The sequence below is a fragment of the Vanellus vanellus genome (genome assembly GCF_965231255.1).
Source record: "Vanellus vanellus genome assembly, chromosome: 1".
Taxonomy (NCBI): Eukaryota; Metazoa; Chordata; class Aves; order Charadriiformes; family Charadriidae; genus Vanellus; species Vanellus vanellus.
The window spans coordinates 153,470,767-153,495,748 of NC_138905.1; the positions used below are offsets into that span (position 1 = coordinate 153,470,767).

Here is a 24,982-nt window from a genome sequence, read left to right on the forward strand (position 1 = left end):
CTTCCTTGTCTCCCTACTCTACTGGAGGGGGTGTGTGTGAGTGAATGGCTGGATGGTCCTAGTTACCAGCTGAGGTTACACCACAACGAGCACTTCTAAGCAATGCAATAGGACATGTTGCTGTAGACAACTTTTTCTTTTTTCAGACCTGAAGTTTGCCTCTCTACCTCTAGAAAACACCTATATTCCTCTCTCTCCATAGTCGTATTTTGTTTGACATGAGGACTTAATTAAATAATCCTTGTAATGATATGAAGATGCAGGCTTGTTTGTGTTCTGATACTTGAATTCCAAAGGCAATAGAACAGGATGTAGTTGGGCATGCAGGTTAGAATTTCTTAAGTTTTAACAGCATGCTGTGTCCTAGCATCCTGTAACTTTGATTTTTGTTTCCTGTGGGTCAACAGAAAATAGGTAGGCTCTAAATGTATTTCTTCTCCCTTAGAATTAGTTCAGTTCTGTAATAATGGCAATGTGGGTTTAATGTTATTCCCTGTTCTGAAATTATTTTGGTTTTAATCATTTGTTTGTTTTTTTTTTTTTTTTTTGTAAAAAGCTGAGAAGACAACAGTGTTAGAAGATAATCTTCCATCTGATGAGGTTATAATAGTTTATGAGTTAACACCTACCCCTGAACAGAGAGCTCTTGCTGGTTTTCTCAAGCTACCTTCAACGTTCTTCTGTTATAAGAATAAGCCTGGATATGTGAGTGATGAGGATGATGGTAAGGAGTGCCAAAGTTGATCCTTGTGTTGCCTTTTTGTGGGGAGAGGGTGTAGTACACTGCACTGGTGCGGCCCCATCTCAAGCACTGTGTGCAGTCTTGAGTGCCTCAATACAAGAATGAAGTCAAGTTATTGGAGTGTGTCCTGAGGAGGGCGACCAAGATAGTGAAAGGCTTCAAGAGCCAGACTTATGAGGAGTTGCTGAGGTCACTTGGTTAGTTGAGCTTGGAGCAGAGAAGGCTGAGGGGTGACCTCATCTCAGGCTACAGCTTCATCAAGGGGCGCAGCAGAGGGGCAGGTGCGGATCTCCTCTCTCTGGTGACCAGCAACAGCACACAAGGAAATGGAATGAAGCTGTCAGGGGAAGTTTAGATTGGACATTAGGAAAAAGCTGTTCACCCAGAGGGTGGGTGCTCCTTTTACATGCTCCCCAGGGCAGTGGTCACGGCACCAAGCCTGTCAGAGTTCAGAGGGTGCCTGGATGACATTTAGTCATATGGTTTAGTTTTAGGTAGTCCTACGGGAGGGAGGACTTGATGGTCCCTGTGGGTCCCTTCCAACTTGAGATAGTCTGTGAATACTATCAAAACCATTACACACTCAAATATTTTTGTTTGGGCTGATGGGAAATAATCCTGTCATCTTCCTTATGGCAAAAGATGTGCACTCAGGTCTTCAAGACAGAATAGTATAACAGAGACCCAGGAATGACTAAAGGATACTTGTATTGGTGTCGACACTCATATTACCAATGTAGTTGGTTAGGTAAGACTAAATAAATGGATGTTTGAGTCTAGTCTCATTTGAGCAAGAGGCTTGCTTACTTCTGTAACTTAATTTTGGAGACAAATACAAGGCAGCCTTTATCAAAAAGGAAGATGCTCAGGTTCCCTAAATGCTAAACTAATGGCTTATTTTTCATCTAAAGCAAATTCCTAGTACTAAACCTGGGAATGTTTTGTATGAAATCTCATTGCATGCAACTAAATTACTCTTAATTTATTCAACAGCAAATATTTTAAATGGAAGTTCTGAAACATTGTATTCATCAGAAAATAGAAGTCAAGCCCCCTCCCACAAATAGCTGAGCTTGCTAGTTTCTATATAAATGATCTTCAGTCTTCCTTCCCAATTCTGATAGTGATATTATTAATAAAATCACTCAATAAGAAATGTATTTTCAGCAAACAAAACTTGTACCAGGTATCCGTTATGATCTAGGCTGAGAAAAGTGTCAATAGCACACTGAAGCTCATCTGTGAAAAATAGGAAGTGAAAGCTTACTTGATGATCTACAGAACTCTTAAAAAATAAGCAAAATTATGCATGCTTGCTAGGCTTGTAGTCAGAAGGGCTTGGCAGACTTCTCTGTACTTAGAGGATGCCTGAGAACTTACACTTGTTTCCTATATTTAAGATGAAGACTATGAAACAGCTGTTAAGAAACTTAATGGAAGACTGTATCCCAGCGATTCAGAAAAGAAAAAGAAATTGCAAGATCCACTAAAAGGTATGTCTTCAAACACAATACTTATGTTTCAGTATATAAGAAATTCCAAGCTCTAAATCTGGAGGACACTTGGGTACTGAGATTAATTTTCTGTTTCTTGAGGTAGATTTTAGAAACAGTGATGCAAGGAGCAGAAAAGCTGTATCTCAAAATACAGCTTTAAGCTCAGTATGTTGAACTGTTAGTTAGCAGTAAAGTGGTACGTGAATGAGAAATGTACGGTTCAGGTGGCCTCTAAATAAGAACACCAAAGTGTCTTCCTGCCTTGAATTCCTCCTTCCGAATATGAAGAATTCAGCTTGGGATGATACTGTACGAACAAAAGTTATCTACGTCTGTGAATGCTTGCTACTTCTGCAGATACTCAAATTAATCTCATGAGTTAATCTTGTTCAAGTAAAAAAAAATAATATATTTTGTCTTTATACTAAAAGTACAAGTGTCAAAGATTGAATTTGCTGCTTCTGTTTGTCTGCTTCAGCTGTGCCTCAGACTTTGGTGTTGCATAACTGAAAATCTGGGTAGATAGCTCTAGAAGTGAAGTTTGGGGGTTTTTTGAGGGTGTGTGCTAGAAAGAGGTGGTATATATTGAGCCATCTGAAATAGAAGCAAATGTTCAAGGAAGCTAGTAGTAGTGGCGGCTGCAAGATCGAACTCTTCATCATTGCATGGAAATACCCTGATACCAATAGAAAAACAAGTATGATGAATTTCCAATTCTAGTCACCCCGAGTGGAGTTAAGTTAGTCTTCACTTCCACCGTTTAAACAGTAATGTTATTTGGAAAAACTCTTGAAGTCTTACTCCAAGTTGCTCTGGCTATCATGAGGTTATTTTACAATGTAGGTGCCAAAAAATACTTCAGTACTTAGCTGCCTTCCCGGCTATCTTCCACTAATTTTTATTTTTTGCAGTAGGTACCACAGCAAAAAGTGAATTCAGCAATGAAAGAGAATGTGTTACTGCTTGGGAAAAGAAACCAACTCCTGAGGAGAAGGCTAAAGCAGAAACTCTGCAGGTTCCTTCTACTTCTGTCTGTGGTGTCAGCAGTGATACTGAGGATGACAGTCCAGAAGACGTTCAGACAGAAGTTAAAGTTGAAGAAATGAAAGTAAGAGCTAAATCTTTACTAAACTTTTTGTCGTTAAACTTGTACGGTTACTTCATGTACATGTGAGACTTAATATTATGTAGTTTTCACCATGTGAGAACAGAAATGTCCAGTGGTGAAAAACTATTTGACTGTTTTGTGGCTGTTCTTCAAGTCTTTCCAGAAACGGAACCTTAGATCCTAAGTTCATTGGAAAGAGAAAGGAGGTACAGCTGTTCTCGTAAACTGCTTTGGCTAGTAAAATCACTCCTAAAGTGTGTATATATATGGACTAATTGATTTCAGAAAGTAATAGTATTTTTTGAAAGCATTCTACTACAAAGATACTTCAGTCTCTTGTCAGGTTGATGTCCAGTGTGTGTTAAGTGTAATGAAAAACTTCAGAAAGCTTACAACAACAATTTTTCTTGGTGTTCTTTTTTTTTTTCTAAAATGACAATTAAGTGTCCTGAGGAGGTGGTTTGAATACTAGGCTCTTTTAGCTTATTTGCTTATTACTTTACTCTATTAATCTCAGGAGAATGAGGTTACAAGCTCAACTGACTTAGTCTGTACCAGTAAGAAAGAAGTACCTACTCCATCAACTGATGAGGTGACAGTATTTGTCCAGTCAGCTACCAACAGTGAAGAACCAGATTCCACCACGGAAACTGTGCATGTATCACAAACTTTATCAGGAGCTGATGACAAACCTGTAGACTTGTCAACTAAAAAAAGTGATTTGGACTGTTCGGAGTCCACACAAGGTAAGGTCAGGGGTATGTTCTGTTTTTTTCTAGGCACTTAAGTATGCTTTTCTGTGGATTACTTTATCTAATGCAGATGCTAACTTTCAGGGAAGTAGTACCAGTACTGATTTGGAAGTGTGAGTACCAATCAAGTAAAACCAGGAGTGGGGATTAAAATAATTATATACATCAAATTCTGGTATGTTCAAATGGCACTACTGCAAAGCAATGCTAAAGTCTGTTGTATAATTTATATACGATATACTTTGTCTCATCAGTTTACTGTTGAATACTGCATAAATACTTAGAATCATGGAATCATAGAATGGTTTAGGTTGGAAAGGACCTTGAAGATCATTGAGTTCCAACCCCCCTGCCATAGGCAGGGACATCTCCCACTAGACCAGGTTGCCCAAGGCCACGTCCAGCCTGGCCTAGAACACCTCCAGGGATGGGGCCTCAACAGCCTCTCTGGGCAACCTGTTCCAGTGCCTTACCACCCTCAAAGTGAAAAACTTCTTCCTAATGTTTAATCTAAACCTGCCCTCTTCCAGTTTAAAGCCATTCCCCCTCGTCCTATCACTACATGCCCTAGTAAAAAGTCCTTCCCCAGCTCTCCTGTAGGCCCCCTTTAGGTACTGGAAGGCCACAATAAGATCTCCCCGGAGCCTTCTCTTCTCCAGGCTGAACAGCCCCAACTCTCTCAGCCTCTCCTCATAGCAGAGGTGCTCCAGCCCTCGAATCATCCTCGTGGCTCTCCTCTGGACATGCTCCAGCAGGTCCAGGTCCTTCTTATGTTGGGGACTCCAGAGCTGGATGCAGTACTCCAGGTGGGGTCTCACAAGAGTAGAGTAGAGGGGCAGAATCACCTCCCTTTACCTGCTGGCCACACTTCTTTTGATGAAGCCCGTGATATGGTTGGCCTTCTGGGCTGTGATCACACACTGCTGGCTCATGTTGAGCTTCTTGTCAATCAGCACCCCCAGGTCCTTCTCCTCAGGGCTGCTCTCCAGACGTTCCCCACCGAGCCTGTATTTGTGCTTGGGATTGCCCCGACCAAGATGTAGGACCTTGCACTTGGCCTTGTTGAACTGCATGAGGTTGGCTTGGGCCCACCTCTGCAGCCTGTCCAGGTCCCTCTGGATGGCATCCCTCCCCTCCAGCGTGTGTACCTCACCAAACAGCTTGGTATCATCAGCAAACTTGCTGAGTGTGCACTCGACCCCACTGTCCGTGTTGCTGACAAAGATGTTGAACAGTACAGGTCCCAGAACTGACCCCTGAGGAACGCCACTCATCGCTGCTCTCTACTTGGACATTGAGCCGTTGACTGCAACTCTGAGTGTGACCGTCCAGCCAGTTCTTTATCCACCGAGTGGTCCATTTGTTGAATCCATGTCTCTTCAATTTAGAGACCAGGATATCGTGTGGGACAGTGTCAAACGCTTTGCACAAATCCAAGTAGATGACATCAGTTGGTTTTCCCTTGTCCACTGCTGCTGTTACCCCTTCATAGAAGGCCATCAAATTTGTCAGGCATGACTTACCCTTGGTGAAGCCATGCTGGCTGTCACCAATCACCTCCTTGTTTTCTATGTGCCTCAGCAGAGTTTGCAGGAGGATCTGCTCCATGATCTTGCCAGGCACAGAGGTGAGACTGACTGGCCTGTAGTTCCCTGGGTCTTCCTTGTTTCCCTTTTTGAAAATAGGGGTTACGTTCCCCCTTTTCCAGTCAGCAGGAACCTCTCCAGACCGCCACGACTTCTCAAATATGATGGCTAGTGGCTTAGCTTACTGGAGCTCTGTGGATCTTCACAAAGTAGTATGCTGAAAGTATCTCACAGAGTCCTGAGTCCCTTTTTAAACCATAATAAATGACTGTCATTACAAGTGGTGTGCAAACTTTTAAAATTTATTGGAAAGGAAAAATACTGTAGAGACTTCTTTTTTTTGTGACTACATAACGTCAAACACATTTTCTTTAAGAAAGGCACAGAAAAACCTTTGACTTTTCCCTCTTATTCAATAGAAAACAGAATCATCGGATTTGGTTTCGGCAATACTGCAGGCTTGTCATTTGCAGATCTGGCTTCCAAAAACTCTGGAGACTTTGCTTTTGGATCAAAAGGTGAGTTAAACTAGTCTGAGACAAATGCTCAGGTGGATTTCTGCTTCATATAATATGCCTTTTGTGCACCAAGTTTCTACTGATCAATCAGTTAACAATAGGGTTTTTTTGCAAGTTTTTGTCTGGAAGAAAAAACTCCACAAAGTTTAAAATGCAACACTCTTAATTGTAGATAAAAACTTCAAGTGGGCGAATACAGGAGCAGCTGTGTTTGGAGAGACAGCCCGTAAAGCAGATGAAGATGAAGGTGGTAGTGATGATGAGGTGGTACATAGTGATGATATCCACTTTGAGCCAATTGTGTCCTTACCAGAGGTAAGGGGACTTCTGGGATATAAACCAACATTAAGATAAGCATATCTGCTAACACAGCAAGAAAATGCTTTGCTTAACTAACTTTGCTTTCGGTGTTGTGTGCTTTGTTCTGTATTTCTTGCGCTGCCAGTGTAGAAATACCTGCTGTTTTAAATCTTAGTACAGCTTAGCACTGGGGAAGTGTCTGGTGCACCAGTTAAAATCTTCAAAGTTTACTTCACTATACCTTGACTGAGTGTTAATCAGTATGCAAATTTGTATACATAACTTGTAAAAGCTAAAATTGATTCATTATAGCACAGTTGAAAACCAAATGGGGGGAACTGAATAACTGTTAGTGCTAATACAACTCAGCTGTGGCTTTGTATCTATGACTTGTAGGTTCAGTTCTGTGAAAGCCATGCCAAATTTACTGTAAGCTAGGCAAGAGATTTCTAGAATCAGTAAGTAATAAAGATATAGTACAATTAACCTCACCTGAAGGCTAAGGGAGCTACCCTTGTTAGTTTAAAAATAAATTGTTTTTCAAGACGTAGGAAAACCTTCAACTTTAAAGGTAGCCTTATAACTTACTGAGTGAGGCTTCACACAGTTGTTCACGTCTTGATTTGGTATTTAGCCTTAGTGTGTCTAATAAGCATTTCAAACTCTTCCAATGTTACATAGTTTGGCTTTCCAATAAAAAATATTAATAAATTTAATTATGGATTAGTATTAAGCAAGACAAATAAAGCACAAATAAACAGTATGCAGTGTCCTTTAATTTGAACAGCAAATCTGATATAGTTCATAACCTGCTTTCAACCACCTTCTTCAAAATTTGTAGGCCTTTGCTCATCTGTGTGTCGTGTTATGACTTCTGTGGTTTTCTTTCTTCCCTTACTTGCTGCTTCTCTTCTTGAGTCACATTTCTCAATAGACAGATGTTCTTATCGTTTGGTGTGTGATGAATATGATGTTGGAGAATGGAATATATTGATTAATTTTCCATTGTAATATGTCAGAAACATCATAAGTATACGTAATACTATTAATATCATTGGTGACAGCAGCTCTTGGAAATCACAGGTACTCCACTGTGCTGTTTTTTAGGTGGAGGTAAAATCTGGAGAAGAAGATGAAGAAATTCTCTTCAAAGAGCGGGCAAAACTTTACAGATGGGACAGAGATGCTACTCAGTGGAAGGAGCGTGGTGTTGGAGAGATAAAGATCCTCTTCCATACACAGAAGAAATACTATAGAGTCCTCATGAGAAGGGACCAAGTTCTTAAAGTCTGTGCAAACCATGTCATCACCAAAGAAATGAACTTAGTGCCCTCTGATACATCAAACAATGCTTTAATTTGGACAGCCACAGATTATGCTGGTGAGTTGTTTTGTTTTGTTTTTTTCAGGTGGTTTTTGTTTTTTCTAGGTGGTCTGTGGTTTCTGTGGCTTTGTTTTCCCATGGAGATTATATAAGACGAAAGCTATTTGTTTCTGAATATATTGAATAGAACTAAAGAAACCTCTTCTCACATTTATTTTCAGATGGTGAAGTAAAAGTAGAACAACTTGCAGTCAGATTTAAAAGCCAAGAAATGGCTAATTCTTTCAAGAGGAGGTTTGAAGAATGCCAGCTAAGCTTGTCAGAACTACAGAAGGGACACTTATCTCTGGCAGCAGGACTGTCAAAGGACACCAACCCCGTTGTGTATTTTGAAGTTTCTGCTGACGATGAACCTTTAGGACACATAACCATGGAGCTGTTTTCAAATATTGTCCCTCGAACTGCTGAAAACTTCAGGGCCCTGTGCACGGGAGAGAAAGGATTTGGATTCAAGAACTCCAGCTTTCATAGAATAGTCACTGACTTTGTGTGTCAGGTAAGCATAACAGGAAGACTCTTCATTGAGAGAATGAGATGCATCTTGACTAACAATAACACTTCAAAAAAATCACTTACTTAGGTTAGCACGTTCTTGCTGGCAGCATGAATCCGGTGTGCAAGCTACTCTCATCTACCCTCTCCCTATAAGGATATGAGAAATGGTGCAAGCAGCACACACTGCCCAAAGCCAAATGCTTTCTACCTGTGTTTGCCAGCTGCCTGATGCTTTAGTGTTACCTAGTGCTGCCATGTTAGTGTGGAAGAAAAAAAGGAGATGGAGGTCTCCTCTTACAATGGACAAGGGGCCTGCTGCTGAACGAAAACACCAAGGAGAATAGGGGTTCCCAAAACTAGCATTCAGCTGTCTCTCTACAGAGAGGAACTTCCATAGGCTCACCTGCTAAGAACAATTACTTTCTAGGCTTCTCTTACATTTTAAAGTACATTTTATATTTCAGATAACATGCACTTTAAAACTGATATATATTTTAGATGTTCCAGTTTCCATCTAAATGAAGTCTTCTAGATCTCTTATCATGCAGTGGCCTGTTCCTTAAAATACTCAAATTTTTCACCAAGAGTATCAGCCTGCAGTGCATCTGAACCCCTATGTAGAGAGTGTTGGCTTTAAACCTCTGTGCGCATTAGGTAGCACTAGCAAGTTCAATAATTCAGTGAGTTTTAGTGACTTGTAACAGGCAGAAGGAACCAACTTCCTTATACACTACAGTAACGTTCCTGCATGTCACAGCCTCCCTGAAGACGAGACACAACATTCTACAAACTCAGAAGTAGACAGTAATATAGGAGTGGCTTGTTACCAGAATAAAAAATTATCCAGTCTCTGGATTAGGTATCACCTGTGTCTGAAGTATGTCCTTTATGGCTCTTTTGTTAAAACTTTGTGCCTTTCTGATGAGGAAAGCAGTGTTGCTCATTTAGGGTTTAAGCTTGTTTTGGGGTATTCCACATCCCATAAGGAGCAGACTTTCTTAAAACAACTTAACTGCACCATGTGTACCCTGACAAAAAGTGAGCTTTTATCACATGAAATTAGTATATTCTAAGTTTGCTCTGCTTTGCCTGAACTTTCTCCACGTACAGTGAGAAGCTTTTTAGTGAGAATTAAGGCTTTTCTTCAAAGATATGATAACCTATACTGTTACCTTTATGCCAAATAATTGGGAGCCAGAAGCTTTCTGCCTTGCAGAAAGACAAAAGACACTGCTTGCTAACAGTAGCTGCTCTCCTAAATGAGCAGTAATGTGGCAAAAGCTGCTGCCACGTTTTTGCAGAAAAAAAAATGCTGATCATTGGTACTTTAGCCTTTTCCAGGTGATCAGTTCTGTGCCTGCAGGGACTAAGCAACGACAGACCTTTGGTGTGATAATGCAGGTCTTGGCTATCGGGGCCAAGTGATGCAGGAAGCAGGCAGTGGGAAAGACACGCTGAGCAGAGGGATCACCATGTGGAGCAGGCAGATAAAATGCTGTGTTCAGAATAAACAAGGGATAAGCTTTCCACTACTGCTTCCATTACCGTGAACAAAGCTGCTGAAGCTGGATGCCTTGTGTCTAATTAAATATACTACTTGTGAAAATTAACAAGTTCTTCCAAAGCAAAATCTTCGCTGATAACAGCACAATTATATTCCCTTTTGGTTTATGTTTTGGGACTTGTATGTTAATGCTGTGCCTTTTTTTTTTTTTTTTTAAGGGAGGTGATATAACTAACCACGATGGAACAGGTGGACGGTCAATTTATGGAGCGGCATTTGAAGATGAGAATTTTGAAGTGAAACACACTGGTCCTGGATTGTTGTCAATGGCAAATAAGGGCAGGGACACAAATAATTCTCAGTTCTTCATAACACTTAAAAAAGCAGAACACTTGGACTTCAAGCATGTGGTATTTGGGTTTGTGAAAGATGGAATGGATGTTGTGAAAAAGATGGAATCCTTTGGTTCTCCTAAAGGGCTAGTAAATGGAAGAATTGTCATTACAGACTGTGGGCAAATATAGAATTATCGCTTTGAGAATACAGATGTTCTAGCAGTATAAATCAGTATTTAGATGTTATTGACTAATTATTTTGACTTCTTAAAATGGACACTTCTGATGTATAAATGTAAAATTACAGCTTACAGTTGGGGTTTTTTTATGTGTTCTAATTGATTTTTGCATGTTAAATAAGTTCAGACACTGGCATATTTCAGGTGTATTTGTGTTATTCTGACATATTTGTATTAAATGTCAAATTTTAAAAATTAAATCTTAGTCTTGTTAAAATAAATGTCTTGTCTTCACTCTGGTTTGTTTAAATAAGAAACTTGCATAATTGGCTTCCTGCTCTCATAAATCTCCATTATGAATATGCATATTGTAGGTACTAATTGCTGGTCAGTAAACTGAAGGTTTACTTGAAAATTTACTATTTTGATGTGCAGAAAGCAAGCTGAGGCAGCTACCAGGTAGATGTTGGTTTGTGCTCTCTGAAGTCTCTGAAAAGCACTTCAGTATTTGAAAGCTGGAGAATAGTTCTTCATGTTTTTGATTTTTTTGCTGGAGAAGTGCACTAATATTTTATTTTTATTTTGTACGTAGGATATTTCTAAATGACTTAGTTTAGTGAAAACCATCTACTTGACATTGGGATGTCTCCTGCACTGCTGTAGTATAACCCACTGCTACTGCTCTCTTCCCAATGGTTATTGGTTTCATTTCCTATGGCACACTCCTCTGACCTCACTGCAGCTTATCTACGACAGCGTCTTCTTTAGCTTTTAAAACTTTGTCTTGAATATGCTTGAATAAATGTGGGCTTTTTTAAAAAAAATTACGCTCTACAGCTCAGAACTGGCATTACGAAAGATTTTTTTCAAGCTAAGCCATTTGGCGTTATGATCTCTGTAACTTAGATTCAGCTTTCAAAGTATTTTTGATTTTTTTTTTTTTTTTTAAAGGACAATAGGAGTACTCTTACCACAGCGTTAGCCTATACAACCCTCAAACCTCTCCTCAGGCGGCCGGAGCGGCAGGCCGGACCCGCGGGAAGCTCTGTCCCAACGGCGGGAGGGACACAGTCGCTGCGAAGCCGGGAGCGGTGAGGGCTGCCCCCGTCGCCGCTACTCGGCAGCAGCCGCCGCTTCCCGCCTCCGGCCCGACCGAACGGACGCGCCTGCGCCTCACCCCGCCCCAACGGGCGACGGGGCCGTGCGCGCCGCCTCCCGCGCCTGCGCGCGCTCGCCCGCCGGCGGGTGGTGGCGGTTTCTTCGAGCGCGAGCGGCGGGTCGGTGCGCCGCGCCATGGCGGGCCCCGGCCTGCGCCTCGGCCGCTCCGCAGAGCGTCTGCGGCCGCGCTACCGGCGGGGCCCGGCGGGGGTGAGACAGGAGGGCCGCGGGGCTGCGCGTCAGGGGAGGGAGGTGGGAGGAGGAAGGGGAAAGCTGTGCCTCGTCACCCGGTCCCTGAGGTGCTGGGAGGGGGGTTTCTGTCCCCCTCCCTTGGCGTTCGTTGTAAACACTGTGGTATTACACACGTGTACAGTCTGAGAGCCAAAAATGGGTTTTAATCAGGGTTTAGGAGCTTACGTGTAGAGCGTGTTCTTTCTAGTCTTGCCCCTGTCCTTCTGCTCTGACTGTGTTGCGGGGGAAGTGCTGAACAGTCATCCTTGTCTGAACCGGGAACTTCCCTGGAAATTACAATTCCACATTTTATACATTCCCAAAATGCAGCCTGAGCAGCTTGGCACTTAGTTTTTCCCTGAAGCCTTTTGGTGCCTGCCAGTTGGGCAAGATGATGTGTGAATCCTCTTAGAAGTAGTATAGTAGGCATCTATAAAATATATGTAGTAGGGTGACTCATTTCTTTCATATCTTCTTTAGCAATCGCTAGCCTTGTTTAGAAGGTGTTAGGAGTATTTGTGGGCTTTTGTAAAGCTTAGTGATTAGCTCTGTTTTCAGGGAGGGGGAAATTGTTCTGTATCTAGTCAACCAGAGGAGAATCAAACCCACAGTTCGTAAGAGTGCCACAATGAGCAGACAGTAAATTATTATGGGTGTCATTACCTTGCCAAGGTAAAGCAACGCTATTTTGCACCAGGGAGTGCCAGGTTCCTTGCACTGATATGAACGATGGAACTGGATTGTGATTACTTTTGTTTTGTTTGAAGTCTGTCTGTCTTTCACTGAGACAGATTTTAGCAGTTCCTTTCTTGCGGTGTGCCTGTGTGCCCAGGGCATAACAGACCTTAAGTGTTCAAACTCATGCTGCAAGGGAAGTAATATTGTAAATTGTAAAAATTCTTCTTAGCAGCCAAAGATTGGGAGAGATCTAAAGCTCGATTTGGGCTAGACATGTAATTCGATTGGGAGATCAAGTTGGTCCTGGGAATCATCAAATGAATACAGAAACCAGTCCTTTTTTTCTGAGGAAGTGTGACTTGCCATTTTAGAGTCAAGAACTGTCCCAAATATGAGGTGAAGATTTCAGTTCTTTAGCACCTAAAATCTGACTGTATCTGCTGCAGTTCCTCCAGAAGGACTTGCAACTCAGATAGCATTTTGTGGTGCTCTAGATGCTATTGTTTTCCTTGGGGAATGTTCTGCTTTGAATAATTTTCAGAAGTTGTCTTTAAAAAGCTATCACTGAGACTTTGAAGTGTAATACTTGCAGGGAAGGAAATGCTAGATTTGTTTGTGCTTTTTGTTATTTCATTGAGAAGCAGTATTTAAGTGTAAGAAAATACAGCGGTCAATCGCTTCATTTAGAGGATAGCAGAGATGCAGTGTAACACAGCTAAGATCATGAGAGCTGCTTTGAGTCTGATCTTTTCTAATGTGCATTTAATTGATTTTGCTTGTAGCTTAATACTTCTGTCATTCGTTTTTTAGCATGTCGTTACAAGTTACTAGAAAAAAGTAGAGCAGGGAACTTTGACTTAAAAAGCCTAGATGTAAAGATCGATGGCGCTCTTTCCATGATTACCTAATCCTACTTTTATGCCCTTATTTTATGTCACTGTCTTCATAGTGTCTTGTAGTCTCTCAAATATTTTAATGTATAACACTATGAATATTTCATTATTAGACTGTGGTGAATATGTTTGCCTCTTTATATTAATATGAGGGCCATTTATATTTATATATTGGAAAAAAAACACTTCCCTTTTCAAAGTCAGTAGTCTGTAGTAAGAGTTCTGCCACAAGGTGTTGTCACTTTTAAACAAGTAGGTTGTAACATACACTTTCACTGAAAATTCTGACTGTATTACAGTGGTTTTGCACTTTCTTATAGGATTGCCTTTCAGGAGCATTACATACCGAATGTAAGAGTGGAAGCTCCCTAATATACAAAGGTAATACCAAACAATGGTGCTTTGATGTCTTTTTCAGGGAAAATACATAGTAAAACTGTATCATTCCTGAATTTATTTTAAGTAGTTTTGTATATTCTTATTTTAAATAGGTGTATGTTCTTGATCAGGGGTTTGTGATACCTGGGAGACACCCTAGGAATGTTAACTTTCGCATCAAAAAAAAAAAAAAGGATGCTTTAGAAAAGTGGTTCCCAACCTGTTTGTGTTTAAGTCCTGCTTCAAGTAGTTGGTAGCAGCCCACCTCATAACACGTACATTTAGCTTTAATTTAAAGATACCTGTACATTTAATATTTAGAATGCCTGTGGGCTTCTTGAGAAACACATGTTGCTGGTGCATGCAGACAGCAGAGTAAAACAATGTATTTATATGACTTTGGTTATAGGAGAATTAGTATATGAAGGCAAGCTGTAAAACTTCAGAAAGACAAATCTGGTTTGAAAAGTAAATAATTCTTCCTATAGTTTAAGCTATTATAACATCTTCATTCACTTGTCAGGGTGCATCAGTGTTTTTTTTGGTTCGTAAACCTGCATGATTACATGGCAAACATTTTTAATAAGCCCTTGTTGATTTCTTAATGTCAGCTTCTCAAATACAAAATAAAAATATTATTTTATATATTCCAGGTGATGTGGAAAGCTCATTGGAAAATACAACTATTTCTTTATCCAAATGTTCTTTAGAGTCAGACAACAGCATCGGATCGTCTAGTGATTTGCTACAATGTTTTAAAGACTGGGATTGGTAAGAGGTGTTTTCTCTTCAGCTCTCTTTTATCATTCATTGTCTCTCATTATCCAGATAAACCACGAGTAAACAATACATTCAGACTGCACAGATCCAAAAGTTGTTTTAAGATTCTTGTTAAGTAAAGAACTGTTTGTGGCTGACATATGAAATAATGTGGATGGTGATTTTGATGAGGAGTATTGTATTGTTCACTTTCTAATCTAATTTAATCTATGTTGGAATTGCTAACAGAATATAGGGTTGATATAAACTGAGTACAGGGATGATATAAACTGAACTAGGAGGAAAACTAATAGCTCAGACTGATGAAAAGCTTTAAGTTTATTTGGAGATAATTTGATTCCAAAAGCCAAGAAATCTCTTTTCAGGTCTACTTTGTACCAAATGGGGGAAAAGTAGTGAAAAAAGTGGGGCTGTATTTTTGGCTTTCCTGGGATTTGGTGGTTGGTGGTGAGAGAAGAGTATTGGTTTTACCTATGGCATACATGTGCTTACAGCATAAAAATTCTAGTTATTGTTACCACTTTTAAGTAAGCAACATTACTAATTGTTGTGGTTAAAATCTTATGAGTAATAATGCGTTCCATCCAAACGATTTAACTCTGCTATTTGTTAGCAGTCAAATATAAAAATCTTAGATTGAGCAATGTTTAGATTTTTATACAAACTTCTCTCAGTTCTCTAAATGTAGTATGTTAAAAAGGGACTGAGTAATTTCAAGTTATTGCTTTTTTGTATTTTTTTTAGTTTTGATGATGAGCAAGATTCTTTTTGTGATTCAAGTGGTCTGGAAATAGAAGAAAATGCCATTAGTTGCTCTGAAACTGATGCAGTTCAAAATACAGCTATATATGTGGAAACAGGTAATAAATATTGAATTTTAAATATTTTTACGACTCTTATGTGAAGTATAACATGTAATTCAAAAAACTTTCTAGTAAATGTATTTCTGTTTGGTTCAGAAATACAATAATCAGCTAAAATGTATTTCAATTTGGGGATTTAACCTTTCGTGTAAGTATGAGTAACTCCTTTAGAATTAGTTTAGGAGGTCCAGACATACTTGATGCAATACTAACAAACATTTTAAAAAGAAAAATCAACCTTTTATGAAACTGGTTGCCAGGTGACTTTATAATATGAATGAAGAAACAGGTGGGTTTTGGTGGTTTTGTTTTGTTTTACTTTGTTTTAAGTAACTAGCTATAGTCACAAATACTACAACTCTGTTAAGTCAGATGTCTTTTGTCAGTTTAAGGATTGAAAACTGACAATGGGTAGAGAAAGAGTGTTATCTGCTGTTCATTTAACTCAGGAAATTCTAACTGGAAGACTGTAGCAGGAACCAGATGGCATTAATTCACTGCAAATGTTTGAAAATGCTGCCGCAATTGGAGGAATTTGTGAATTAGCGTAGGTCTGTCTCTTGTGGAGAATTTTAGGTTTAGAAGAACATTGATGAATTCTTTTGAAATTGTATCTGGAAATGTGGAGACAGACAGACAGCCAACCCACCCAGGAAGAAGCTAAAAGGAATTTCAGAAGCCAGGCAGAACAGTTCAATGGAACTGTAATAGACTGTCACCAAGAGTTGTATTAAATGGGTTGGGAGAGTTTTTAGAGAGAGAGAGAGAGAACAGCTTTCTGAAAACACATTCTTTCTGAAAAGAAAAAAAAAGATGAGTTGCACCAGGAAAAATGCATAGTTTACAGTATTTGGGATCGAAGGCAAAATGAATGGAAAAGACTGATAAATAGCACAAACAGTTGTTTCAGATGTAACTACTTTTTTCTGTTTGTTTGTTTGTTTGTTTTTTCTGTTATGATTTATGTGGCATTGTACTAGTTATGCTCTGCTTCCTCACCCCTGAAGCAGACACACTGCAGCAGAACAGCAGGTTTGGTTTATTGTCCTGTTCCAGCTGTGATGGGTGATCAACCACAAGGCTGCCTGATGCATACCACCAATTAGCCCTGATTACATCATTTGCTTATCTAGTAACCTTTTTCTGTTTCTTGATGCTTCTTCTCATTATCCTTCTTTTCTCTTCCCCAGTTGCCTGCCATATAAACAACTTATCCCTAATTACTTTTTCTTCATTGGCCTGAGTTTTGCTACAGCTGTACCTGTTGTGTTTTAACCCCCACAGGCACCTTAGCCCCACACAGCGGCTCACCCTACCTCTGCAGTAGGAAGGGGGAGAGTCAGAAAGGTAAAAGAGAAAACTCGTGGACTGAGATAAAGACACTTCAATAGGTAAAGCAAAAGCTGCGTGTGCAAGCAAAGCAAAATAAGGAATTCATTCTCTGCTTCCCATCGGCAGGCAGGTGTTCAGCCATATCCAGGAAAGCAGGGCTCCATCTCATGTAATGGTTAACTGAGAAAACAAATGCCACAACTCTGAAGGTCCCCTGTTCCTCATCGTTCCCCTGTTTTTTATTGCTGGTCTGGGATGGTCAGTTGGGGTCAGCTGTCCCCACTGTGTCCCATCCCAGCTTCATGTGCACCCCCAGCCTACTTACTGGCAGGGTAGCATGAGACACAAAAAAAGCCTTGATGGTGTGCAAGCATTGCTCAGCAATAGCTAAAACGTCCCTGTGTTATCAACGCCATTTTGTCATAAATTCAAAACATAGCACCACACCAGTTACAATGAAGAAAATTAACTGTCCCAACCAAAACCAGCACACTACCCAAACTTACATTTCTGATACTGTCGCTTAGGTAATCTTGGTGTGATGTGGTACCTCGGTGCTGTTGGCCTTGCAAGATGTCTCTCCCCAAAAGATCCCAGTACTTCCCTTCAATCATCTATGAATTTTGGCCATTTGACTATTTGTGAAATCCAGACATTCCTTACTATGCTGTCTGCAACTTTCTTCAGCTTCTTACACTCTAATCTGTCACGTCTAGCGGTTTCTCATGTTGTGTCCAATAGTTTAGTTTCTTAAGTCTTGTTCTGTTAACTTAGATGTCAGGCCAAGATCTGGTCAGCAGCAAATCACTTGCCTAAAGCTGTTACAAAAATAATAAGAGATTTCGGCTACGTTATGATTCAGTCTGTGCATAGATTTCATACAGTTATCTATGGGATTTCTGTATTGAAGAGGAGGACATCGTTTTGCTGATAAAACTTTATCGATCACTGATCGATTCAAACAATTCATGGAACACAGCTTTGAACAATTCTCCCTAATTCTTTAGGAGATTTCTTTCTAACTTTGATACCTCTTGCTCTATACTTGTCACTCAAAATGCCTGTCATGTCTAAAATAAGTTTTCGATATTTTGGATCAACAATGATGTCATTCTTTATCTAGGACTATTTTTTTAATGTAAAATGGGTTTTTCCTTTCCATAGGCAGCACCTTACCGTCCCATTTGGCTGCAAATACACGAGAAAATAGTGACCAAAATATCACTAGTGGTTGGATGAGGAAAATTGTGAGTGGAACTGATGCTCAAGCATGCTATAGTCAAGGCTTAATACCACCTCACATCAGTCAAATTTATGATGAATTATTTGTCATACATCAGAAGCTTCAGGTAGGAAATGGAATCGCCTTAAAATTTTTGTTGAGTAATGTTATGAAGATTCTCACTTTTGATAGAGAATTCAGAAATTGCTTATGTAATAAAACACTATTAATTATATACTCAAACTTAAGGACGTATGTACTAAAACTATTACTTATACTAATCACGATCACTCATATACTTAAACTCTGTCATCATCCACCTCTTCCCCTCGATTAATTCACTGATTTGGTAGTGGTGCTTTGACTTGCATAGTGGGTAGATCAGGTAAAATTCAGCTTGGAGGAGTTTGAACACAGTGCTGCTACATCCAAGAGGAGTATGTCTTGTGACACACTGTGTGCGTGGAGGGAAGCAACCATTGCTTCTCCTGAGAGAATCTGAAACTACTCTGGCTCCAGGCAATTGCTAGTGCTTGCCTTCATGGCCTCCTGTGAAAACTCTCCATTCTGTCTTATCTTTACTTTGCTGGTGCTGGGGAATCCCAGCAGTTCATGCTCTAGCAGGTGTACGCCACTGACAGAAGAACCTCCCTTATGGTTTTATTCTGTAATAGCTCCCATGCTTCTGCTAGATTCCCTGCCAGGACTGTCTTTTGCCAAAACAATTTTGTATCTCTTTTTTTCCTCACCACTTTTTCAGGGAGTCTTCCCACTAATTGAAGAAACAATACAAGTAATCTAGTGTTCAGGATAGACAATTGCATCAGACTCTCCTTTGTCTTAGAGTTAATACCATTATCCAAAATTTTTGGAAGCAAAATCATAAATTTAATTGTCTGGGTTTATACTTGAACAACCATGTAGAGTTGAATTTTGTATTTTGGGAGGCTGAGCCATCCTGATACACATCAAAAACATGTGGGTTAATGTGTGGGGAAACTAAACACAGATGTCCATCAGGATACTTTTGATCAGTAAGCTGTTGTGTAACTGTATAATTTTACAAAAAGCTCAGCATATCTCTGGGAGGGAAAATTCAAATTCAGTATAAATTGTGATAATTTCATGGATTTTAAAGCTGTTTCAACAGTTGTTTTCTTGATACAGAGAGAAAGTTCAGCACAACAGGAGTATGCTTTGCAACTCCAGAAACGAGAGCATTTTATAACAGAGCGAGAAGCATTGCTTTTTAGACATGAAGCAGCTTTGGCTAAAATAAGAGGTGTTGAAGAAGAAGTTCACACAAGATTTGGAATTATGAAAGAGGTATGGGAAGATATTTAATGATGTTTATTGCTGTACGTGCTATTTAACTTGGTTGTAGTTATCTTAATTCATTATGTGTTTGCTAGATCTAATGTTTATTTCTTTTAATGTGCTTGAAATCCCCAAATGAAAGGTTTACATAAAAAGTAAGAAACAGTATCAATAGGGTTTTTGTATGGCTTCTGTTTCAGAATGGTGCATTTAGTTGTCTGATGTGTAGGTACATTTTACTGTTACAATTTCGAAAAGAAAGGTAGCTTATACCAATCATACAGTTTTTGCTATTTTAGAAATTAGAGAAACAATTGTGGTCTATCTGTAATTGATGTAACCTAAATGAGTATCTTTTCATTAGCTTTAGTTGAAGTAGATTTCTTTGGGAAGGCTTTAAGACACAATGAGGTCTTATGACATAACAACTATTGCAGAGAGTATTAGCAAAAAAACACTCAGAAAGTTTAAAGAAAGAAAAAATCAACCTAACTTTGGGGATATGGGAGGAAATGAAATGTTATGATTTCAACAATAGAAAAATGTGTTCAACAACACTGTTCTTGTGGGTGTTTACTGTTGAATTATATACATATCTGGACTTAGTAGAATTTTTTTAATACAGGTTTGCATGGCATTTTCATAATCATATTAGCAAAGTATAACATAGACAATGCAGTTGGTGTGAAGGTGTAGTGAGACAGTAGTTTGCAGTAGAGTTGAAGGAATGTATATTGTGGATTCTGGAATACCTTTTCTGTCTGGTATGAGTATTTTCAGTAAGAAGTTTGATAGTGAGAAAGAACACATTTATTAAATTTGAAGAAAATAGCAAGTGAGGGGGAATTTCAAGTATACTGAAAAAGAACATTAGGATTAAAATTGATCTTGACAAATTGAAGATAAGGTAGGTCTGAAAAAAGCCATTATCCTATTCAGAAGGTGTAAGTGTACAGTATTGCACCTGAATAGAAATATCAGCTGCAGAAATAGAGGATGATGAGCAAACACACGCATTCAACATACAGGATGAATTGAGAGTGAATGTGCCAAGCTTCAGCTACATCAAAGACTGCAACAAAGAGGAAGAAACTAATATTTTTTTCATGTCTGTGTTAGGAGAAGTAATAATAGTAGTAAGGGAAAATTAGGTTATGCGTTAGGAAAAACTGGATCTAAGCAAAAATAGTTAAGGATAGGGACAGGTAGATTGGTAAGACTGCAGTATTTCCATTACTTAAGAATGGCCTAGGCAAACATCTGGAAGGAGAAATGGTATAGCTGGTTATGTTATGAATGACATTGCCTGATTGGCTTATGGAAGCGGGTGGCTCGGACATCCTGGCATCAGCTACAACCCTATGGCTTATCATACTGGTACTACTTACTTTTCAGGTAAATTCTCTACTGATTCTTCCTAGAGCAGCTATTGAAATTCAAATAAACCTGTTAACTGTGTATGTAGAAAATGGAAGTAAAACATTCTATGTGATGTGATAGGGTGCACTCAATTATACGTTGGCAGTGTCTACGTGTTTATTGGTATGAAAAGGGTATCTGTCATTTCATGTTGTCTTAGCCAAGTGTGGGCAGGTGCTTTAGACAAGAATGTCCTGCCCACAGCTGTTCTGATCCTATTGACTGAAGAAGAGCAGCAGTTGAGAAAAAAGAAGTTGTAGGTGGTTTTCCTGTATAGCTGGAATGGAAGTTACTGTGCTTCCAAGCAGAAATATAGAGAAGGATCTCTTCAGGGCTTGCCTGCTGAGCTTTATCTTTGTCATTTGCACATGTAGGAAGAGAGGATATGACTGGAATGGAAAAATAGAGAATGAGTGTGTGAATGAGTGAAGAATAGTGAATTCATGGAAGGGGAAAAATGAAAAATAGTAAGTATATATAGCTGAAATATTTTCAGTAAAATAAAACTTTGCTGTTTTATCAAATCGGATGTACTGGTGTCCAGAGAAGATTAAATCTAAAATAAGATTAAGGGGAATGAGAAGAACGGCAGTTGATATGCAGGTTGTAGTTAGAAATTCATATGCTTGTGCTGTAAACCAGAGCACTAATCTAAGCGGCATAGGATGAGTTTCTTGCTCTGCATGATTCAGAGAGAGCAACACCAGAAAAACTAGTTGGAACCTCAAAAGTTGCTGCAAAACAGACTGACAGTTTTTTTGCTATTATATGGAAGAATAAGCTGTAAATAAAAGCTTTATCAATGGTTTTATTTCACAAGCCTTTCCCACATCTGACTTGTCTAAGAAATGTACATATTGATATCATCTTTTATGGGTAGAATCTGGAAAGAGTAAGAGCAATTGGCTGTGCACATTGCTGTCATATTCTTTATAAATTCTTCTTAATATGCAGTGTGGATGTTGTTTTCCTCACTACTGGTTAAATGTGCAAATTTGGCCATGCAGAATTACAAACTTGATCTGTGAATTTTGTCCTATTATTCTAATACTGAAATGGAACTTAGCTTAGAATTGTTTCTAAAATAGTCTCTTGTAAATCATGTTTTTAAATTTAATATTTCTATAGCAACATGAGGCAGAAGTTAAACAGCTGACAGAAGCCTTGAGAGAAATAACTAAAGAAAATAGGAGACTGAAGTCATCATTTGACACCTTGAAGGAAATGAATGACTCTCTAAGAAAACAGGTAAAATTAGTTATTTTCTGTTATCAATAATTTCACAAGTTACAGCCAACAATGTCAAATATTTGAACAGCTTAAGTTTGCAAAATTGCTGATTTTTTGTTTCTGGAAGACAAGAATTGTATGAACAACTGAAAGTACCTTCTTCACCTTTTTCTAGTACTTTAAATTTAGCCTCTTTGATCTTTTACACTATAAAAAAAAAAAAAAGTTGTACTTATATCTCTGACCCACTAGCAGCAGCTAATTGTTAGGAAGGACAAATCCATATCCTCTGAAGGAAATTGAGAGTGGATGGAGAGAAAGTAATTTATAACATAATGGAATCCACTCTGTGCTGAAGTGCTGTGCTGATTCTATTAAATAAAAAGTGGAATGTGTATTTCTAACTTCATGTTTGCTCGGTATTTTCAGGTGTTTTTCACAAATGTTAATGGAGGCCGTATTTTCTCGGTGCTTAAATTGAGATAGTGGTTTGTAGTAATAGAGTAAGAATTTTCATCTCACTTGGCTATTAAGTCTGATCTAAAACGCTGATACACAAATCGCTATCTAAACTATTTGACCATTTTTTTATTCGTTGAAGTAATTACAGTTCTGAGTACAATAAAAATCTACGTCAGAGCCTTATTCTTCTTCTTAGAGAAGGTCAGACCTAACTCCTAGAATGTTGATGGTGCAACCCATCTCTCTCTTTATTTCACCTCACTAGAAAATCTTTGAATTTCTGTGCAAACTGAGGGCTTCCCTGATAATCATGCTGTTCATTGTTGTATTTGTAGAGTGTGTTTCTTCTATTTAAATATGTTACAGTTTTCCTCATCTTTTCTCACAGAGCAAATGGTTTTTGTAGCATGGTCGGTAACTGATTCTGCAGAGAAGAAAGCTTTCACCCTCCCCACTAACCAAGACGATTGGACTATTCTTGAAATGTGCACTTCATGTTTATGTCACGTCTTCGTGAAAAGTAATCGAATGTGTAGTGCCTGTATATCGAGAGAAGCATTGTAGTGCTTATTCTTCCCCTGCAAACTGAAAGTTTGGGCTGCCAGTCATAAAAGAGCTAGTTCTGTCTCATCTATCCTGGAACAGGTCACCCAGAGAGGTGTTGGAGTGTCCCACCTTGAAGATATTCAAAAGCCATCTGGACATGGTCCTGGGCAGCCAGCTTTAGGTGGCTCTGCTTGAGCTGGGGGGTTGGACCAGATGACCTCCAGAAGTGCCTGCCAACCTCGACCATTCTGTGATTTGCTGAGGAGGTGGATGAGGATTTTGTTTCTATCACTTTACATACTCAGAAGAAAAAACTTGAACTTAAATATTTTAGCTGCTCAGCAACCACATAAAATTATTTCAGTGTGATAATTAAGTCAAGAAGTGAGTTTTGAATTTAGAAATACTTTAATATTTTCTGATTCTTTCAGTTAAATGATGTCACTGACCTGAACAAGAAGTTGGAAGGTCAAGCAAGAAAAGTACAAGCTCGTCTAGAGAATCTACAAGTAAGGTTTGTTTTTACATGTACCTGCTTCCTTTATAGGTATCAGGTGAATTTTAATTCATTGTTACATTTTGTTGTAGAGGAAGCATGAATTTTTAATGGTACAGAAGTCGAAGGATATATGTCAAGTGGTGCAACAAAGTAAACCTGTCAAGCAGGAAAGAGTGATGGTAACATCAAAAATTGCTAAGGTAAGAATCGGGCAAAATGAAAGATTCATTTTTCTAAATACATTAGGCAGTGGAACATTATCTGTGTATCTGCTAGAAATTAAAAACATGTAACTTCCAATTTTATTTATTTTGTGAATGAATTAGTTACAGTAAGAAAAGATATAGATTATATTGGGCAAAACCAAGCAGTTAAAGAATTAAGCTCGTTTCTAAAAATGTCTGTTGGATTTCATATTGTCTATGTATATAGTGTATGTATATATTTTTATTTATATGGTATGTTTTTCTCTTCCTGTTACATCATCTTTCATCCGTCAATTAAAATGATAACCTGCTTACACTGTTACTGATTTCTTTTGCTGTGTCAGAGCAAATCTTAAACTCATGCTGGTTACTGCTACAGTACAGCACTGTTTTTATGAATAACACTAGCTAAAAATTAGTCAGAGGTATCAGATAAAGAATTTTAATTTTGTAAGCCAGAGGCAATTGTGCTAATGCTATTTTTTTGAGAAATTGTCTTTAATGAGGGAAAGGGAGTAAATGTAGTGTTGATACACATTTCCAAAATGATCACCTTGTTTTCCTTAAAATATCTTCTTATATCATTTAATGAAATGCTTTCTGTCTCCACGTTATTCCATTTAGTAGCAAGTCCTGTGGTAGTATTCTGCCAACATCTTCCAACTGGTAATGATTTTCTCCAGCTAGAGGTTAAACTGTGAAATGGGAAAGAGATATTCACACCATCCTACCTGAATTAATCTGTATCAGATGCCTTAAAACTGTGCTGTCTATATATAGCCAACATATTTCTCTGTTTACATAGGTTTTAGTGTACTTTGGTTGCAAGTGAAATATAAACAGTATCAGTAGTTACAGTTCTGAGTGAAGAGGAAAACAGTTATCTAAAGGTAGATACAAGAAAATTTTTGAAGTCTTTAGTGAACTGTCGGTGCAGCCTGTCCTCAGGTGCCTCTGAATAGCTTTCATAGAGTATTTCATTGCAATGTAGTACAGGGACAGAATGACCATTTAATTAAGTCTATTCTTTTTCTAACAATGCTAGTTATGCAGTTAGACTTTAACAACAGTGGATTGTATGGTCTAGTGTAGAGGTCTAGTGCACTGAAATGAGAATTTTCACATGCAAAGGACGTTAAACATTTGCTTTCCCCTGTAATTAATTTGGCCCAAAATTATAAAATGGAGTGATTCTGTATGTGAAAATCTTTTCCCAGGCCTTTTATAACCATTTGTCTAAGTACGAAATACATGATGTGTGTATTTTTTCACACCCAGAAACAGGTAGTATCTGGTCTGCAGTGGGGAGGGGAGTGAGGTGTGAGAGAGAAACGATGCAGAGTTCTTTCTAGATCTCTATAAGAAAGCC

At 38.8% G+C, this 24,982-nt stretch overlaps 2 protein-coding genes across 2 annotated transcripts in view; both read left to right on the plus strand.

Annotated features, from left to right (window-relative positions):
• The window catches only part of RGPD4 (RANBP2 like and GRIP domain containing 4), a 37,542-nt gene extending 26,868 nt beyond the window's left edge, over positions 1 to 10,674 (plus strand). Inside the window, exons 22-30 of the mRNA XM_082481327.1 lie at positions 557 to 724; positions 2,143 to 2,235; positions 3,150 to 3,346; positions 3,864 to 4,092; positions 6,104 to 6,202; positions 6,375 to 6,517; positions 7,610 to 7,883; positions 8,048 to 8,382; positions 10,104 to 10,674. Of these exons, the coding sequence (XP_082337453.1) occupies positions 557 to 724; positions 2,143 to 2,235; positions 3,150 to 3,346; positions 3,864 to 4,092; positions 6,104 to 6,202; positions 6,375 to 6,517; positions 7,610 to 7,883; positions 8,048 to 8,382; positions 10,104 to 10,409 (1,844 nt within the window). The 3' untranslated portion in view covers positions 10,410 to 10,674. The remainder of the gene's footprint in view (positions 1 to 556; positions 725 to 2,142; positions 2,236 to 3,149; positions 3,347 to 3,863; positions 4,093 to 6,103; positions 6,203 to 6,374; positions 6,518 to 7,609; positions 7,884 to 8,047; positions 8,383 to 10,103) is intronic.
• A 1,018-nt stretch (positions 10,675 to 11,692) lies between these two features.
• Positions 11,693 to 24,982, plus strand: part of CCDC138 (coiled-coil domain containing 138) — a gene marked incomplete at both ends in the record, with an annotated part of 41,018 nt that continues 27,728 nt past the window's right edge. The window contains 9 exons of the mRNA XM_082493441.1: positions 11,693 to 11,767; positions 13,680 to 13,740; positions 14,391 to 14,508; positions 15,262 to 15,377; positions 17,877 to 18,061; positions 19,087 to 19,260; positions 21,799 to 21,918; positions 23,340 to 23,417; positions 23,497 to 23,607. Of these exons, the coding sequence (XP_082349567.1) occupies positions 11,693 to 11,767; positions 13,680 to 13,740; positions 14,391 to 14,508; positions 15,262 to 15,377; positions 17,877 to 18,061; positions 19,087 to 19,260; positions 21,799 to 21,918; positions 23,340 to 23,417; positions 23,497 to 23,607 (1,038 nt within the window). The remainder of the gene's footprint in view (positions 11,768 to 13,679; positions 13,741 to 14,390; positions 14,509 to 15,261; positions 15,378 to 17,876; positions 18,062 to 19,086; positions 19,261 to 21,798; positions 21,919 to 23,339; positions 23,418 to 23,496; positions 23,608 to 24,982) is intronic.